The 19,017-nt window shown below is 36.0% G+C and overlaps 1 protein-coding gene across 1 annotated transcript in view; it reads left to right on the top strand.

Moving 5' to 3' along the window:
• The window catches only part of BDP1 (B double prime 1, subunit of RNA polymerase III transcription initiation factor IIIB), a 94,064-nt gene that overhangs the window by 8,462 nt on the left and 66,585 nt on the right, over positions 1-19,017 (top strand). Inside the window, exons 5-12 of the mRNA XM_012664491.1 lie at positions 1,258-1,386; positions 2,832-2,965; positions 4,236-4,330; positions 7,874-7,928; positions 10,475-10,618; positions 14,290-14,571; positions 15,897-16,041; positions 18,465-18,623. Of these exons, the coding sequence (XP_012519945.1) occupies positions 1,258-1,386; positions 2,832-2,965; positions 4,236-4,330; positions 7,874-7,928; positions 10,475-10,618; positions 14,290-14,571; positions 15,897-16,041; positions 18,465-18,623 (1,143 nt within the window). The remainder of the gene's footprint in view (positions 1-1,257; positions 1,387-2,831; positions 2,966-4,235; positions 4,331-7,873; positions 7,929-10,474; positions 10,619-14,289; positions 14,572-15,896; positions 16,042-18,464; positions 18,624-19,017) is intronic.

Below are 19,017 nucleotides of genomic sequence, written 5' to 3'. Positions count from 1 at the left end.
TGCTAGGATTACAGGCGTGAACAGAGTGCTGAAGCTTTAAAAATAATAGGTTATGTTTTATAGGCTTATAGGTTATGTTTGCTTCAATAAAACCCTAAGGAGGCCAGGTGCGATGGCTCATGCCCAGCACTTTTAGAGGCCGAGGTGGGCAGATTGCTTGATTCCGGGAGTTCGAAACCAGCCTGGGCAACATAGTGAGACCCAATCTCTAAAAAAAGAAAAGGAAAAATTACCTAAGTGTGGCGGCATGTGCCTGTGGTCCCAGTTACTAGAGAGGCTGAGGTAGGAGGATTGCTTGAGCCCGAGTTTGAGGTTGCAGTGTGCCATGATCGTGCCACTGTATTCTATCCTGGGCAACAGAGCAAAACCCTGTTTCAACAAAAACAAAAAAAACCCTAAGGAGACAGTGTAGTAGAATGGAAAGCGGATGAGATCTGGGATCATTGTTTGAAAGACCGTGTTTGACTTTTTGCTTTGCCCTTACTGTTATATAATCTAGAGTAAAAGTTATTTATCTTCTCTATGACTCAAATGAGTATGCAAATATTAACCCTGAAGGGTTGTTCTGAAGAGTTAATAAAACGATCTGGATACTGGCTGGGTGCGGTGGCTCACACCTGTAATCCTAGCACTCTGGGAGGCCAAGGCGGGAGGATTGCTCAAGGTCAGGAGTTGGAGACCAGCCTGAGCAAGAGTGAGACCCCGTCTCTACTAAAAATAGCAAGAAATTAGCTGGACAACTAAAAATATATAGAAAAAATTAGCCAGGCATGGTGGCGCATGCCTGTAGTCCTAGCTACTCGGGAGGTTGAGGCAGGAGGATCGCTTGAGCCCAGGAGTTTGAGGTTGCTTTGAGCTGGCCTGACACCACAGCACTCTAGCCCGGGCAATAGAGCGAGACTCTGTCTCAAAAAAAAAAAAAAAAATTATCTGGATACTACTGCTGTACAACTGTAAGGATTATTGTTGTTAATTCCATAATAATTGGATGGGTATACTCTGAAATTATGTAGAGATAGAAAAGATGAGCATTTATTTCTCTTTAGTAAAGAGTAAAGGCTTTTTATTAAATGCTTCAGGATAAAATTTGAGAAAATCCCATAATCATGTCCTTAACACATAGTATTTTCAATTAGGTTATGGGGGAATTTGGAAATAGCTAGAATGTTGAATTTGTACTAATTTATTTTGAAGTTCATGGGATTCAGGAAACACTTCTCGTGACCATGTGAATTGACCTATCTTTACATTTGGTAGGCAAGAAGGTAAGAGTACTCCTGATGCTGAAGATAACGAAGCATTGGAAGAAGAGACAGATGATGGGCCATTGCTGGTTCCTCGAGTAAAAGTGGCAGAAGATGGTTCCATTATTTTGGATGAAGAAAGGTAGGTTAAGAAAAAGAGAGGTTGTAGTTTCATGAGAAGAAATATACTTTGTCTAGTGAGAGAGATCCTGTGTCTGTATTTGTCATTGTCACTTAGTAGATGCTGATGTTTATATTTGCATGATGAATATTGTAAATAGAAAAGTGGGTTAGATTAATATATAATTTGTAGCAGTTTTTATAATACTGTGTTTTGTATGAGAAGATAGTACTGCTGCCCTGTCATCCATTAACCTGACACCATTGTTTTACTAACTTTACTTGTAATTGGGTTGAGCTTACCTAACTAACCACATGCTGTATTCCACTGAAGAGAGGTTTCTGAGATAGACTCAGTCTTGAAGTCAATATTCAAGTTTTCATATTATTAACTGATACCATATCTTGGTGTGTGTTGATAACTAATGGATATGCAATGAAACATAGGCTTAACCTATTTTATGATTCTTACTATGGTGAGGTTTGATTCACCTTCTGGTTAAATTTCTTACATCTGGCATTGTGGAATTTAATTGTCACAAGTGTATTTTTTTCAAAGAGGATAAATCAGTAAGTACATAAAAAAGAGGAATGGAAAAATCTTTTGACAGTTTAATAAACATTTTTATAGCATTTACATTCTGTGACAATTATACATAAATGTAATATTGCTAAGCTAAAACTACTTGTTTTCGCATGCTGTTTTCCATTAATTTGTGATGATGATTTTACTGGTCATTAAGTAGTTAAAAGCATATTTAACTGCTTTGTCTGCAGGAATGTAAAATATAAATATAAAATGCTTATATTTCTCAATATTTATTTTGGGCCTAGTACAGTAATATATATTGAATAGAGGAGATATTCAAAGTCAATAAAACAAATATTTTTTTAGGTGGCCCAAAGATATTTTTTGTAAATTTATATTGCCCTTACGGATTTTGAAAATAAGTTGGCATTTATTTCCACCCCCTGTGAATCAACATTTTAAGTAAAAATTAACAGATGGCTTAGAAAATATCCATATTTCAAATGTATATTATTATACTTTTGATATGACTGCCATCCTAAATTTCAAAATACAACTATTTAAATCTCATTTATGGCAGGGTGTGGTGGGTCACACCTGTAATCCTAGCACTTTGGGAGGATGGCTTGAGGCTAGGAGTTCAAGACCAGCCTGGGCAACATATTGAGATCCTGTCTAAAACAAACAAACAAAAAAATTAGGTTGACGTGGCACATGCCTGTAGTCCTAGCTACTCAGGAGAGTGAGGCAGGTGGATCACTCAAGCCCAGGAGTTTGAGGTTGCTGTGAGCTAGGATGATGCCACTGCACTCTAACCTAGGCAACAGAGCAAGATCTTACCTCAAAAAAGAAAACAAAAAAAACACAAAAAACTCATTTACTATTTGTTTCATTACTTCTTTTTAGTGAGGCTCTATTTGAAAATGTGTTTCTTTCAGTTTAACTGTAGAAGTTTTAAGGACAAAAGGCCCCCGTGTTGTTGAAGAAAATGACCCCATATTCGAGCGTGGTTCTACAACTACATATTCCAGCTTTAGGAAAAACTATTACTCTAAACCATGGTCAAATAAAGGTAACTAATTTTCATTTGAAAGTGTATAAGTTATTTATTTGAAATGAAGTGAACTATTTTCTGTTTCTGGATTAGATCAGGTCTCCCCTAAGTAAATAAAATGCAAAGTACCATGTTTTCTCTCCAGCTAATTTTATTGGCACCTCCTTTGTGCTTCCTCCATGGAATTGTATTTTGAAGCTTATCTTAGAAATCTTTTTGAGAATTAGCTTTATGGTCATTTTGGCTGAAATCTCTTTGTAAAATCCCTGTATAAAAAACATCATTTAAGTGAAAATGAATAATATAGTAGTATATTAATAATGTTCTACTTCACATAGAATTGTGTAATAAAGTTTCTATAGGTTAAAATTAGGCTGTTAAACAAAGTACACAATAGCTATTGCCTGCTGGTGCTTTTTATTTAATTTTTATTTTAAAAATAATAGTCTGGGCCGGGCGCGGTGGCTCACGCCTGTAATCCTAGCACTCTGCGAGGCTGAGGCGGGCGGATGATTTGAGCTCAGGAGTTCGAGACCAGCCTGAGCAAGAGCGAGACCCTGTCTCTACTAAAAATAGAAAGAAATTAATTGGACAACTAAAAATATATAGAAAAAATTAGCCGGGCATGGTGGCACATGCCTGTAGTCCCAGCTACTCGGGAGGCTGAGGCAGAAGGATTGCTTGAGCCCAGGAGTTTGAGGTTGCTGTGAGCTAGGCCAACGCCATGGCACTCACTCTAGCCCGGGCAAAAGAGTGAGACTCTGTCTCAAAAACAAAAAAAAACAAAAAAAAAACAATAGTCTGTTTTGGGAGAAAGTTCAAACACAGCTGAAGAATATAGAGTGAAAAGAAACATTCTGTACTTCCCTTCTCTGACTTCCCCAATCCTATGTATCCTACTGAGGTAACTTCTATTAATGGTTTCATGTGTATTTTTCTAGCTACTTTCTTTATGTACTAAGCGCATCTTAGTTGCTCACATAGTGTAATCTTATACTGGCTATAACTGACAGTTTTCTTTAGGGCACTTTGAATGAGACCAAATAGGCAGAATGTCTTTTTAAAAAATTCCAGCTACTTTGCTATTAGCGCGAAAATTTCTTATGCTACGTTTTTTTAAAAGAATGTTTAAACAAGGTCTTTTTAGATATTCCATGAGAATCTTTCTAATAAAATTAAGTACTATCAAATTTATTTTTAAATCAGTATATATACTAATGTAAGATTTCTTTTCTCTGAAATATTGAGAGGATTAATCTTTGTCATTGTAAATCTTTTATTTTTATAGAAACAGATATGTTTTTTTTAGCCATCAGCATGGTTGGAACTGACTTTTCCATGATTGGACAGCTTTTTCCTCACAGAGCAAGGATAGAAATTAAGGTAAAGTAAACCCATCATATTTGCTGATTAATAGGAGACCAAAATTACAAATGTTACTATTTTTTTTACCTTTGGTTTAAATCTTAGTCCATCTTTTTGTACTGTTATGTTTTTGTTACATTTGTCCCTCTTTAATGCTTGAAAAGTAATATTTCTCAGTTCTGATACGATTACAATCTCCTTAATGTTAGTATCATATTTTCTTATAAATATCTTGTCCACTTCTAAAATGAATTTGAGGTTAGTACCAATAAAGGCACTGAAACTAAGATAAAAGAAAAGTTAGATAATGAAGAGGGGAGATAAGTGTATCAGAATATTTAGGTGTTAAAAAAAAGAAAGGATAGCCTTGTGACTTGAATACTATAAAGATAACTTTTTGAACACAAAATATATTTCAGAATTTTCTAGGGAGGCATAAAAAGAATAATTCTGAGTTACATAGTTCTCAATATCTAATCTAACCATTGCTTTTGTAGACCACCTCAACTGTGGGAACAACCAGTGGCACTGTTAATAAAACTGATATCACTTGCAGCTATAACATACCTTGAGAGGATGAGCTTTCTCTGTTTTCTAGTTTCTTTGCTGAGGAACTTTATACAAGTTTCCTGGATTGGAGTGCATTTGAATGCTGTAAAGCTATGTTGCCATGATGCATTCTGAATTCATAGTGAAATCTTTACCCAGCTGTGGGCTTTTTCCTTCATTTCCCATCCCAATCATGTTCATTACGTTAATAAAGGGAACGATTAGGAAAGGTGGGTTTTTTTTCCCCTAGAACTGGAGGATTAAGCATGGATTGCCTGGGGACATTACATAAGGGGCATTGTACAGTATAATGCAATAGTCCTACTCATAGTTCTGCAAGGGATGAGGAACTATTTATATTCTTTATATTCATTTTCTAATGTTGATCTTTGTTAAAAGGAGAATAAAATGTTAAAGTTCTGTGAAGGCTAGAAGTTGATCGTCTAGGGTTGGAGCTCTCTGATGATCTGAGTAATTAATGATAAGTTTGTCACTAGACTTATTTCTGTCAAAAATCACTTAGACTTTTCTCCTAAAAGTTTAGTGTGGTTCTAGCAGGTCTTTGGGCAGAGTGCCATTTCTGGTGCTTTTCTTCCTGTAGGTCTGAACAACAGGTCTGCCATTGAAAAATTTTCTCAGCTTTCATTTGTCTGAATGTCGTTATTTCAGCCTTGTTTTTGAAGGATATATTTTGCTGAATGTAGATCTCTGATTTGACATTCTTTTTCCTTTTGGTCTTTTAAAGATGTCACTCTGTTGTCTCTTGGCCTCTAGTATTTCTGATGAAACGTGGGCAGCCATCATTCATACCATTCTTCCCCCGTGTATGATTAATTGTTTTTCTATGGCTGTTTTCAGGATATTTTTTTCTTTAACTTTCGCATTTAGCAGTATGACGATGATGGTATGCCTAGCTTTAGCTTTCTTTGGGTTTGCAGAGCTTCTTAGCTCTTTAGATTATTTTTCACTATATTTGGGAAATTTGGAATCATTTCTTTTAAAAATTTTTTTGCTTTATTCTCTCCTTCTGGGACTCCACTTACATGGTTTACCCTAAGTGACATTGTACTACAGATTATTAAAGCTCTGCCCACTGTTTTCTAATCTTTTTCCTCTATGTCAGTTTGAATAGTTTCCATTACCATGTCTTCAAGTTCACTGACCCTATCTTTTATCTTCAATCTGCTGTTAAGCCCCAGTCGTGAATATTTCATTTGATATTATTTATTTATTTTTTTTGAGACAGAGTGTTACTCTGTTGCCCGGGCTAGAGTGCCGTGGCGTCAGCTTAGCTCACAGCAACCTCAAACTCCTGGGCTCAAGGGATCCTCCTGCCTCAGCCTCCTGGGTAGCTGGGACTACAGGCACTCGCCACCATGCCCGGCTAATTTTTTCTGTATATTTTTAGCTGTCCAATTAATTTCTGTCTATTTTTGGTAGAGATGGGGTCTCGCTCTTGCTGAGGCTGGTCTCGAACTCCTGAGCTCAAACAATCTGCCTGCCTCGGCCTCCCAGAGTGCTAGGATTTGATATTATTTTTTAATTTCTGTAATTTCCACTTGGTTGTTTTTTTTAGTTTCTGTTCCTCTGCTGTGATTTCCCCATCTGTTCACTCCATATTTTCCTTTAAATCCAGAATGTATTTATAACTAACGGTGCTTTAACGTTTTTTTTTTTTTTTTTTTTGAGACAGTCTCACTCCATTGCCCCTGGTGGAGTGTAGTGGTATCATGATAGCCCACTGCATCCTCTAACTCCTGGGCACAAGCAGTCCTCCTGCCTCAGCCTCCCAGTAGCTGGGACTATGGGCGCACACCACAATGCACGGCTACTTTTTCTATTTTTACTAGAGTCTCACTCTTGCTCAGGCTGGTCTCAAACTCCTGAGCTGAAGCAATCCTCCTGCCTTGGCCTCCCAGAGTGCTAGGATTATAGGCATAAGCCACTGTGCCCAGCCTAACTTTTTTGTCTGTTAATTTCAATATCTAGGTTATATTGGGATCTATTTCTATTGACTGTTTTTTTTTTTCCTTTCCTCAACTGTGCATCATATTTTCTTATGTTTTTTTTTTTTTTTTAATTCATGCCAGATATTGTGGATGGTATGTTGTACAATGTCTGGATTATGTTTTTCTTTCTTTTGAAGAGTGTCGAGTTTTGTTTTGGAAGGCAGTTAACTTACTACCATCTCTTCTGGTTCATGTCAAGGCCAGGTTTAAGCCTTTGGTAAGGCAGATCTAGACTGGTCCTTAATGTATTTTTTTGCAATAAAAAGTTTTAGTTTTCTGTTTTTAGTAAAAGCTTGTATATCACTGATCTGCGGAAGGGGGAGATTGGCTGATTGTTCCCTCTCTCCTAAGAGGTATATGCATAAGTAGACATTCTCAGCCACAAACTTATGCCCTCCAACTTCCTAATGACCTTAGGATAGATTGAGGTTTAAAATTTAAATAAAATCTCTCCATCTTGTTAATGGAGGTAATCTGGAGTGGAACTGAGGAAGAAGATCAGGGTCTTTGGTGCTGAGGAAAATGTGAAGAAATATGCCTTAATATATAGAAGTTTCTAAAGATAAACTTGGCCTGCTTCAGAGTTTTGCTTAGTTGTTTCTCTAGTTGTTTTTTGTTTAGTCTCCCCTCTATGCCACTTGACACCTGTCAGAACAATGTGAGAGGTTTAACCAGATATGAATATTTAATTTTAAAAAAGTTATTAGTTAGCTTAATTGATTATAAGTTTCATCTGCTTCCATGTTAGTTGACTTTATTTTTTCTGTCCTTTGTAAATCCACCTTCTGTTGCTGTTTCATGCTATTAATAATGAGGATCAGGAAGCTCAGTAAAAATCTTTTATTTTTAAAGAGCTAAAGGTTTAAGTAATTTGCCTATTAGCAGAAGCATATTTAGTAGAGAATAGTATGTTATTCATAAGAGTTGCATTTGTAATGCTTTTAAAAACTTGTTTAATGGGAGAAAATTACTATAGGGTTTTTCTTTTTTTTTTTGTTAACAGAATAAATTTAAACGTGAAGAGAAAACAAATGGATGGAGAATAGACAAAGCATTCCGTAAGTATGAAGACCTCTTTTACAAAGTATCACTTGAAGAGCCTTAAAAATGACCAATCTTTTGTCTTTGGCTCCAGAACATTTTAGATTTGTTTTGTCCCTACATTGGCATAGGAAAAAAAAAATAAGACTAGAAATTTTTCTGTTTAGCAGTATGGCTTTGGTAGTTGCTACAAATCTATAGGCAAGGGATTAGCCAAAACATCCAGAAGCAGGTAAACAGGGTTCTAATTCTAAGTCCAAGAACTTATAGAGGAACTGATAGTACCACTTCTAAGTTCTTTATTCTGTAAGAACTGTATTCAAGGAGATAAGGAGATACTATAAATGTTTCTTTCCAGTAGTCAATCAGTTGTTCAGTCAACAACACTGACTACCTGCTGTGTGCTAGTTACTATTCTAGATATTGAGATGGTGAAGAGGGCAAATGAGAATCCCGCGTTTAGAGCCTTAAATCTTACTGGATGGGGGAAAATAACATAGTTGATAAGTGTGATAATTTTACATAGTGATTAATTTCTGAGAAGAAGAAAGAAGAGGGTGTTAGGAGGTGAATGTTCAGATTGAGCAGGGAAGTTCTGTTTGAATAGGTATCATTTGAATTGAATTTAACCTGATGTGAAAGCGTGATACTGTTCAGCTTCTAATATCCTCATTAAAATTAACATTTTTTTCTTTTATTAAGTCTGGAGAAAGACATCAAGGGATCTCTAAAGAAAAGTAATTAAATTTACTGTTTAAAGTACTTCCTAAGCTGGGTGTGGTGGCTTGCACGTATAATCCCAGCTACTTGGGAGGCTGACATGAGAAGATTCCTTGAACCTGGGAGTTGTAGACCAGTCTGGGTGATATAGTGAGATCCTGTCTCAGTCAATCAATCAGTCAGTTCCTATATGCTTTGTTTGGAAGATACATCTTTTTCATGGACCTATAATTATCAGCATTTTATGATTAATAAATGTCCATGAAGCTGTAACATTAGCCTTAGTGGTAATTTTAAGGAAAAAAATCCAAGTATAGGGAGAATTTAGAATGTGTAGCATGCATATTTATTTTATGAGTAGACACTAATGTATATGAATGTATCCTACACCCAGTGTTGTACTGGGGCTTCAGGGAAACAAACCACTACCAGAAATGGCTCCTAGAATATCTGGAATATTGTGGTCCTCAACTCACTTCATGTTAGAGAAGTAGTTCTGAAACTTTTCATTAGGTTTAACACATTATAATCAGAAAATAATCCATAAATTTATGAACAGTATATTTGGACTGTGGAGCCTTTTTAAAGACCATTATAATAGGTAATCTTTGAAACACGCTGGTTTTGAGCCAGGCATGGTGGTGAATGCCTATAGTCCCAGGTACTCAGGAGGTTTAGTTTAAAGGATCCCTTAAGCCCGAGAGTTTGAGGCCAGCCTGGGCAACATAGTGAGACCTGTCTCAAAACTGCCTCTCCCCCCGCTCCAACTTATGATTTTGGTGCTGTGGTGGAAAATAAAAAAAAAAAAAAATTAAAACTCACATAGGTTTTTGGGGGAAACTTATGTTTTGAATTTCTGAGAGAACCATTATGGATTCTTTGATTGCTAAGTTTGTCTTTCAGAATCATTGTTGTGGAGAGTCGGAACAGATTAAGTCTGGGTCGACAATGAAATAGAGCCTTTAGGAATCCCAGATTTGGTTTTGATTTCCTGAGATTATTTTTATTTTAGTATATATTTCTTTTTCTGAGGCCATCTTGTAATCAAACCAATCTTCAGCTTACATGTATAGAGAATCATTTTCTCTCGTTCACTATAAGTTTAGCTTAGGCAAAGATTTAACTTCCATACTGAATTCATTCCTGGTTTGTTCACTGATTGTTCTTTCTGATATAGTGCTGTCGATGGGTATTTCGTAGGAGTGTTCCTGATTAATATTCATGTTTTTCCACTTTGCTGATACTAGGAAGAGTAAATGGTGAAATGGTTGTGATAAAGATAGAACATGTGGTGTTAGGCATTGTGAGAACTTCTTAGTCATCTTTGTCATTTTTAAAAATTGATTTATATTTATACATAGTTCAAAGTATAGTTTGAGTTTTGACAAAGAATATACTTATGTAACTACTACCCTCAAACAATACATGGAACATTTTCATCACTTCAGAAGGTCTCTTGTTTTGTTTTCTAGTCAGTCAAATGCTGTCCTCTTGGTTCAAGGCAACTTCTATTTTTATTTGAATCACCATAGATTAGTTTAGCATATTCTAGAATATCTGATTCTTGGAATAATACATTATGTACTTTTTTATATCTGGTTTCTTTCACTCACTATGTTTTTGAGATTCACCGATATTATTGCTTGTATCAGTAGTTTTTTTTTTTTTTAAACTAATGTAGTCCTTTTATTGCTGAGTGGTGTTCTGTTGCATATTCACTTATCCATTCTGCTGATAGACAAGCCCATTTGTTTTTAATGTTATGATACTTTAAAAAAATAAAAACTAGAAATAGTTTTTTTAAGAATAAAAACTTGAAAGTTCTTTTCCTTTTTTTAAACAGAGGAAAAGCGTCCTTTTGACTTCGATTTTTTTGCTCATTTGCTTCAGAAAGTTCTTGCTGAAGAAGAGAAAAGAAAACAAAAGTCTGTTAAAAATCATAGTTTAAAGGAGAAGAAATCCTCCAAACCACGGAAAAATGTAAAAGGTATTGATTTTAAAAGAAAGTGTGCTATTTTACTTAGTAATAATAGACATGCAATATTGTCTCTCAGATCTTTGAAAGCTCATGTGTATATATTAATGGTTGAGGTGGTTATGATCATCAGGGCATCCAATGGAAAGGAATTGATTTTCCTTCATTCTGCCAGTTATCTAGGCCAAAACAGCAACTTGCTTTTAACTTTATTAAAAAAAATTTTTATTTCAAAATATTAGGGGGTACAAGAGTTCTTGTTACATGGATGAATTGTAGAATGCTGAACTTAGGGTTTTTAGTGTGCCTGTCACCAGAATAGTGTTCATTGTACCCTATAGGTAAGGTTTTATCCCTTGCCCTCTATTAAATTTTTAAATTGGCATGGCTGGGCTGTTTGACATTTTTCTAGTATCTAGAGCGTAGTTGTTGCTAATCAAAGAGTGTCACAGGGTTGAAATGTCACGTTTTATGTTGTGGTTATTTATTATCATTTTCCTCTGTAAAACAAATCTGGTATAAAATTCTAATATTTAATAAATGGAAACCTAATATTTTGGGGTTGTGACTAGATTGTATTGTTTGAGTCCAACTTATTTCTGAAGGTTAATGTTGACTTGTAACAGGTAGCAAATTGTTAATATGAAGATATTTTTATTTTTAGGCTTATATTTTCTTAACTATTTGAACTCTGTCCTATGAAGACAATGTGCAACTATGATCACATAATTTAAAGAATCTTGGAACTACAGGAAAACTTATATGTTAGCTAGGCAGTGTCCCAGCCCCCTTTCCATTTGTTTTGATCACTAAGAACTAGCTTCAGAAATCTGAAGACACTTTTTCCCAAGGTGTTAATACCGTTAGAAGTGGCAGAATTAGGACACAAACCTAAGCCTGTGAGAGCCTGTGTTGGAGGTCCCCAAGACCACCCCCCAGGTTCCATTATATGCTAAGAGAACTCACAGGATTTAGCACCCTCTGCCTGGCATGTACCAAAATTCCAGACTTCCAGAAGGAAAGCAGTTTAGCATAAACCACGTTATCTGTATAAACAGTTTAGACACAGGGAGCCAGTCTTTTCACTTAGGGTGGTAGGAACCCTCCATCAAACCAAATTCTCACACATGGCCCAAGGGCCAACCTTATAAGTAAGGTTTCTAAAGGATAGCATTCAAACCTGTTGTATTAACTCTTTTTCTGTACAAAGCCAATCTAGAATTTCTTCTTCTGGAGCATGGTGCCTATGTCTTTTAAAAAGTAGTATGGATAACTGCAAACTACCTTTATTCTTTTTTTTTTTTTGAGACAAGGTTTCACTTTGTCACCCAGGCTGGAGTGCAGTTGTGCAATCACAGCTCACTGCAGCCTCAAACTCCCAGGCTCAAATGATCATCTTTCCTCAGCCTCTGGAGTCGCTATAACTACAGGTGTGCACCACCATGCCTAGCTAATTTTTCTTTTCCCTTTTCTGTCGAAATAGGGTCTCCCTATGTTGCCCGGGGTGGTCTCGAACTCCTGGCTTCAAGCGATCCTCATGCTTTGGCCTCCCAAAGTGCTGGGATTATAGGCATGAGCACCTGGTCCAACTTTTATTCTTAATAGTATTTTTTTTTTTTTTTTTTTTACTTACTGTACGTTATCCTGGAAGATTAAACTAGATAATATGAATTTTTCTTGTGATTATCATGTTGCAGGTGATAGCCTGAGTAATTCACTGTATCTTATTTAATGTAAGAACTTTTCAAATATATTATTATAAGTCTCAGAATTTAAGAAAATTCTGATTACTTTGACAGAATAAATCAAATGTTATTTTCTCACTTTTAAAATCTTGTCTTTTTTAAAAACAAAAGTAAATGACATTGAATTTTATTATTCTTTGAGATTAGATACTTTTAGAGAAGATATCTGATTGGCCGTGGTTATGAAGTTAAACTTGCTTTGGTTTTGATGCCGTCTTAGTTTGTTTCATGCCGCTGTAACAGAATACTTCAGACTAGGTAATTTTTAGAGAACCGAAATTTATTTCTAACAGTTTTGGAGGCTGGGAAGTCTAAGATCAAGGCATTGTCATGTGACAAGGGCCTTCTTGCTGTGTCATCACATGGCAGAAGTGCAGTAAGAGAGAGCAAGGAGAGGACCAAACCTGTCCTTTTATAATAGCATGAATTCCACCGTGAGGGTTCAGTCCTTATGACCTCTTACAGGTCACACCTCTTTTTTTTTTTATTGAGACAGAGTCTCACTCTGTTGCCCTGGCTAGAGTGAGTGCCGTGGCATCAGCCTAGCTCACAGCAACCTCAAACTCCTGGGCTCAAGCGATCCTCCTGCCTCAGCCTCCCGAGTAGCTGGGACTACAGGCATGTGTCACCATGCCCGGCTAATTTTTTCTATATATTTTTAGTTGTCCAGATAATTTCTTTCTATTTTTCTTTTTTAGTAGAGACGGGGTCTCGCTCTTGCTCAGGCTAGTCTCGAACTCTACACCTCTTAGTATTGTTACAATGGCAATTAAATTTCAGCATGAGTTTTGGAGGGGACAGACATTCAAACCATAGCAGATGTTGTTTCCATGGTGATCTCTAAATTTTTTTTGTTTTATTATTTAATTCATGTTTTCATCTTTTAACACAGTTGGCTATTAATATGCCTTAATAGGAAAGGTACTAGAAACTATTTTAAAATACTTGTTAAAAAGATTGTTCATTGAATAAAATGATACAAAAGATAAACTCTGTCTCCTACCTGTCTCTCAAAGCAAATTCTTAAGGTTTTCCTGAGATAATTATATCTAAACCCTTTTCTGTGCATATATATGTGTGGGTGTGCCTTTGAGTACAGACAGTGCCCAACTTACCATGGTTCCACTCATGATTTTTCAACTTCATAATAGTGTGAAAATGATACACATTCAGTAGAAACCATACTTTGATTACTCATACAACCATTCTGTTTTTCACTTTCAGTACAATATTCAGTAATTACATGAGATACTCAACACTTTATTATAAAATAGGCTTTGTGTTAGATGATTTTATGCAACTGTAGGCTGATGTGTTCTGAGCACATTTAAAGTAGGCTAGGAAGCCCACACCTGTAATCCCAGCTTCTCTGGAGGCTGAGGCAGGAGGATAGCTTTGACCTCAGGAGTTCGAGGCTACGGTGAGCTATGATCCTGCCACTGTTCTTCAGCCTGGGTAAAGAGTGAGACTCTGTCTCTAAAAAACAAGAAAAAAAGGAGGCTAAGCTATGATGTTCAGTAGGTTAGGTGAATTTAATGTATTTCAACTTATCATGTCCTCAATGTACAGTAGGTTTATTGGGATGTAACCCATTGTAAGTGTAGGAGCATCAGCATATGTGAATGTTTTTAATAAAAATGAGATCATATATATTCTACCACTTGATTTTTCAATGCAACAGTATGTTTTAAAATTTTTCTTATTACTACATGTAAACTTACCTCATTATTGTTATTGGCTGCGTGGATTTTTATAGCATGAATGTACTATAACTTATTTGGTCATTTTCTCTTGGACATTTTAGGTTGCTTTCAATTTTTTTGCTTTTATAAATAAGACTACAGAGGACATCCTGGAGTATTAATATTTATCTTTTCCATCTTTATGAGTTTTTCTGTAGGTTGTTTACATATTTATAACCACTTCTCTTGTTTTCAGTGAAAAAAGTTGCCCGTGAACAAGTGAATAATGATCCAGATGCGTCTGTGAGTACTAAAATTTCAGACACACAAAGATCTCCAAAGGATGTTCAGACAGTTGAAGAAGAAGATTCTTTGACTTTATCAGGGCAAGATTCAGAACAGGTTGCTTTAGAACAAGATCTAAATCAAAAGGAAAGGAGAAGGAAGAATCAAGAAGCAACTAATGAACCGGAAGCAAACAGTCTTGTGGAGAATGCCACTGTTCAGTCAGGCCCTTCTAAAGGAGAAAAACATAGGAGTAAGTTTCACACATATTTTAACAGCCTCTGTGTTGCTTGAGAGGATGTGTGCAGCAATATGGTATATAACTAAAATACTTTCCTTCTAGATAGCAGCAATTAAGCAATTAATAATGCTTATTAATTTTGTAGTTATGGTACTGGGTTAAATCCTTTTATTGTTAATTAAAAGAAAAAAATTTATTGTAAAAAAACCAAATTAAAAAAACAAAGCAGGGAGATTTTTCTCTCAAGTTTGTTTCTAAGATGTATCACCTCGTATATATTCCCATTAACAATGAAATGACATGTATATAGTTAAATGTATGTTGCTTATGTCAATAAATGACAGGTTTTCATGTTGTATCTCTACATAGCACCTCTGTGAACCCACAATGGGTTGTTTAATTTCTATAAAAGAACTGGTGGAATAAGTATTCCTCCTGTTTTTCTTTTGTACCCTTAGAATGCAAGCATATTGACACATAGGAATTACTAGTGCTTGAGGGCTGAGTTTGGGGGGCTTGGTCCCTTAAGAGTTCATACATAGATTATTTGAAGCAGATAATCAAGTAAAGAGAGGAGGAAAAGGGAGGAGCAGACCAGAACAACTTTCTGTAAAATTTATAATGTATGTGTGTCAGCTTTACCAATATGATTTTAATAAATGAATCTTGGTAATTAATGTAGTATAATTTATAGGCATTATGATATTATACTCTCTTGTGGCTTGCTGTAAGAGTCATTTCCATATAAAGCAGAATAGCTTAATGATTCAGAAATGAGATTTTAGAAATCTAACAGACCTTGCTTTAAATTCCGGGTCTTTTATTTGTTAAATATTACATTGAGCAAGTCACTTAAAATCTCTGAATTCATGTTCTTCTCTTTATGATGGAGTTAATGTTAATACCTTTAAATAGGATTGTTTTTAGTATGAAATGAGATAATGAGACATCTGACGGACTTAAGAGTTCTTGCCACTTAGTACTCAATAAATTATACCTCTGAAAGAACAAAAGAATAGCCAAGTCTACTTTTAGTTTCTTGACTAGACATGTAAAATAAGTCAATTTAACCACTTAAAATCTAATCAAGACAAAAGGAAGATGCTGCAAATTGTCCAGGAATTTTGGACTGATCCTCAAAACATAAGCAGTTATAAGTTGATTAACTTTTCTTTGTGCTCTAAAAATAAGATGTATGCCTTGTCAATGGGAACTTGAATGTTGAATGGATTAATGTTTTGTAGGAAAAGGCAATGTTATGTAAATTACTCTGTGCTTTAAAAAAATAGATGTTTTTGCTGTCATATTTTAGAATAACATACATTTTTTATTTTTAGATAAATGTCAGTCTTTAAGGCCTGAGGTAAATGAAGATGAATGCAATAAACAACAGCTTTCCTGTGTACAAAACATAGATGACATTGTGGGTTTAGCCTCCAGTGAAAAAGTTGAGAAAATAACTGACCCCATCCTTTTATCAAGGTATCTTCTGCATTTTTTCTGCTTTATCTAGGCTATTGATTAGCAAGAGAGGTGTGTTGAAGTCTCTAACAGTGATTGTGTATTTGCCTGTTTCTTTTTTCAGTTCTATTTGTTTTTGCTTCATGTATTTTGAAGCTCTGTTGTTCGGTGTGTATATACCTAGGATTGTTGTGTCTTCTTGGTGAAATCCCCTTTGCTGTTGTGTATTATCCTTTGGTATTGCTCTTTATTCCTGATGTTTGTCACTATAGCTTTCTTTTGGTTGGTGTTTGCATGGGTTTATCATTTTCTGTAAAGATTTTCTTTTTATCTTTGGTTTTCATTAATTTAAACGTGGTGTATCCTGCTGTGTGTGCGCACTTTAATTTTTTGTTTGTTTTTGGCTGGGTGTGGTGGCTCATGCCTATAATTCTAGCACTTTGGGAGGCTGAGGCGGGAGGATTGCTTGAGGCCAAGAATTCAAGGCTGCAGTGAGCTGGACAACAGAGTGAGACCCTGTCTCTTAAAAAAAAATCTAGAATAATTAAAGCAGTGGGGTACTGGTACATGGGTTGACAAATTAATTCAGTGGAACTAGGAAGAGTCTAGGAAGAGAAACTTCTTTTCTTCTTTTTTTAAAAAGTACTTTCAGTTGCTGTTTTATAGGAATCTTTTATATAGTAGAGGTAGCTTTTTGAAATTAGTGGGCAAAGATTAACTTCATTAGATTATGATGAGATATGAAAAAGATAGTGTTAGATCCCTATTTTTCCCTTCCACTAGCTTACCAAGGGATTAAAGACAACATATATAAAACAAATCTTTAAAACTTTTAGAAGAAAGGTAGGAACATATCTTTGTGGACCAGGCGTGGTAGCTGACACCTGTAATCTTGGCGCTGTAGGAAGCTGAGGTGGGAGGATTGCTTGAGGCCAGGAGTTCAACATAGCCAGCCAAACCCTGTCCCTACAAAAAACAAGAAAAAAATTTGTGGGGCATGGTGGCACATACCTGTAGTCTTAGCTACTCTTGGGTGGCTGACCTGGAGGATTGCTTGAGCCTAGGAGTTAAAAGTTGCAGTGAGCTATGATTACACTGCTACACTGCAGTGTGGGCAACAGAATAAGAACGTGTCCCTAAAAAAATAAAAGAAAATATCTTTGTGATGTAAAGGATTTCTTAAGACATAGAAAGCACAGACTTTAAAAGATAAGATTGATAAATTTGACTGCAGTAAAATTAAATACTTCTGTTAACAAAGGCTCCATAAAGAAAATAAAAGGCGGCCGGGCGAGATGGCTGACGCCTGCGATCCTAGCCAAGGCAGGAGGATTGCTTAAGGCCAGGAGTTTCAGACCAGCCTGACCAAGAGCAAGAACCCATCTCTACAAAATATAGAAAACTTAGCCGGGAGTGGTGGCGCGTGCCTATAGTCCCAGCTACTGGGGAGGCTGAGGCAGGAGGATCACTTGAGCCCAGAAATTTAAGGTTGCAGTGAGCTATGATGATGCCACTGCACTCTAGCCAGGGCAACAGAGCAAAACTCTGTTTCAAGAAAAAAAAAATTAATAATGTTTAAGAAAAAAAGAAAGTAAAAGACAAGTTATAAATTGGAAAGTTTTACGGGTAACATGTAGTCAGTAAAAATATATAGAGGGAGGCTAGGTGCGGTGGCTCATGCCTGTAATCTCAGCACTATGCGAGGCTGATGCAAGAGGATTATTGGAGCCCAGGAGGTCAAGGCTACAGTGAGCTATGATCAACCAACACACTCTAGTCTGGACAACAGAGTGAGACCCTCTCTCAAAAAAAATATATAAATATACACAGGCACGAGCAAGAGAGTGATTGAGAGAAAGAGAGAACTCCGATAAGTCAGGAGAAGATAAACACCCAGGAAAAAAATGAGGAAAAGAAAGTATGGCTAAATGTGAATAGTGCTGGTTAGTATATGGATATAAATTATATTATCGTTGAAGTCTTTCATAATGCAGTACTTCTTGGTTGGCATAGGACAGTGTTAACTGCAACTTGAGCTTATTAGAACTGTGTCCTCACTTGATATGACTTTTGGTTAACACAGTACCATGCAAAGCAAGGACCGCCTATATCAAATTTTAATGGTACCTAATTCCTAAATATTACTGCGATTTTACACTTGTATTTGTTTGGTGAATCCCATTTAATCAATAATTTTTCATTTTGAAACTTCTTGAACACTTTCACAAGCCTGTTAAATTGTGGCTGTTGCTTTCTTTGAGGGTATAGTTCTTTATAACTTGATACAAGAAGGATCATAGAGAAGCCAACATAACAGTTTTGATTATTCCGTAATATGAAACATCATCTTCCAAAGTGGTGTTTTGTGTATTTAAAAAATCTCTTGTATAAAAATATGTATTACTAGGAATTCTTTTCCTCCTTGTATATTTTCATTTCCTTAGTAATCAACAAGATGCCATGTTAGTAGCAACTGAGTCTTCAGAATCAGGCACTTCAGATTTGCCTTCATTAGAAGTTGGAATTAGAACAATGTGTGAAGTGAATAATGCTGACAGTAGTTGTACAGAAGAAAGAAATGCTGACCTAAAGAGTAAATCACTGTAAGTATTTTAAATGGTAGGACTTGTTTATTTCCACAATTTTGACAATGTTCTTAAATGATAATATTGCTTTATTTAGGGATTAGAAGAGATTAACATGTAGACCATTTAATGTGTAATTATATTGTGGTCCCTTAAAAGTGAGATGTCAGTGTAAGGCTGAGTGCAGTGGCTCATTCCGTAATCCTAGCACTTTGGGAGGCCCAGGTGGGAGGATTGCTTGGGGCCAGGAGTTCAAGACCAGCCTGGGCAACATAGCAAGACCTCCTCTCTACAAAAAATAAAAAAATTAAGGCTGGGCTTCGTGGCTAATGCCTATAATCCTAGCAGCCTGGGAAGCTGAGGTAGGAGGATTGCTTGAGCTCAGGAGTTCGAAACCAGCCTGAGCAAGAGC

Source organism: Propithecus coquereli, unplaced genomic scaffold (assembly GCF_000956105.1).
Source record: "Propithecus coquereli isolate 6110/MARCELLA unplaced genomic scaffold, Pcoq_1.0 Scaffold9, whole genome shotgun sequence".
Lineage (NCBI taxonomy): Eukaryota > Metazoa > Chordata > Mammalia > Primates > Indriidae > Propithecus > Propithecus coquereli.
This window is presented reverse-complemented; position numbering and strand designations above follow the sequence as displayed.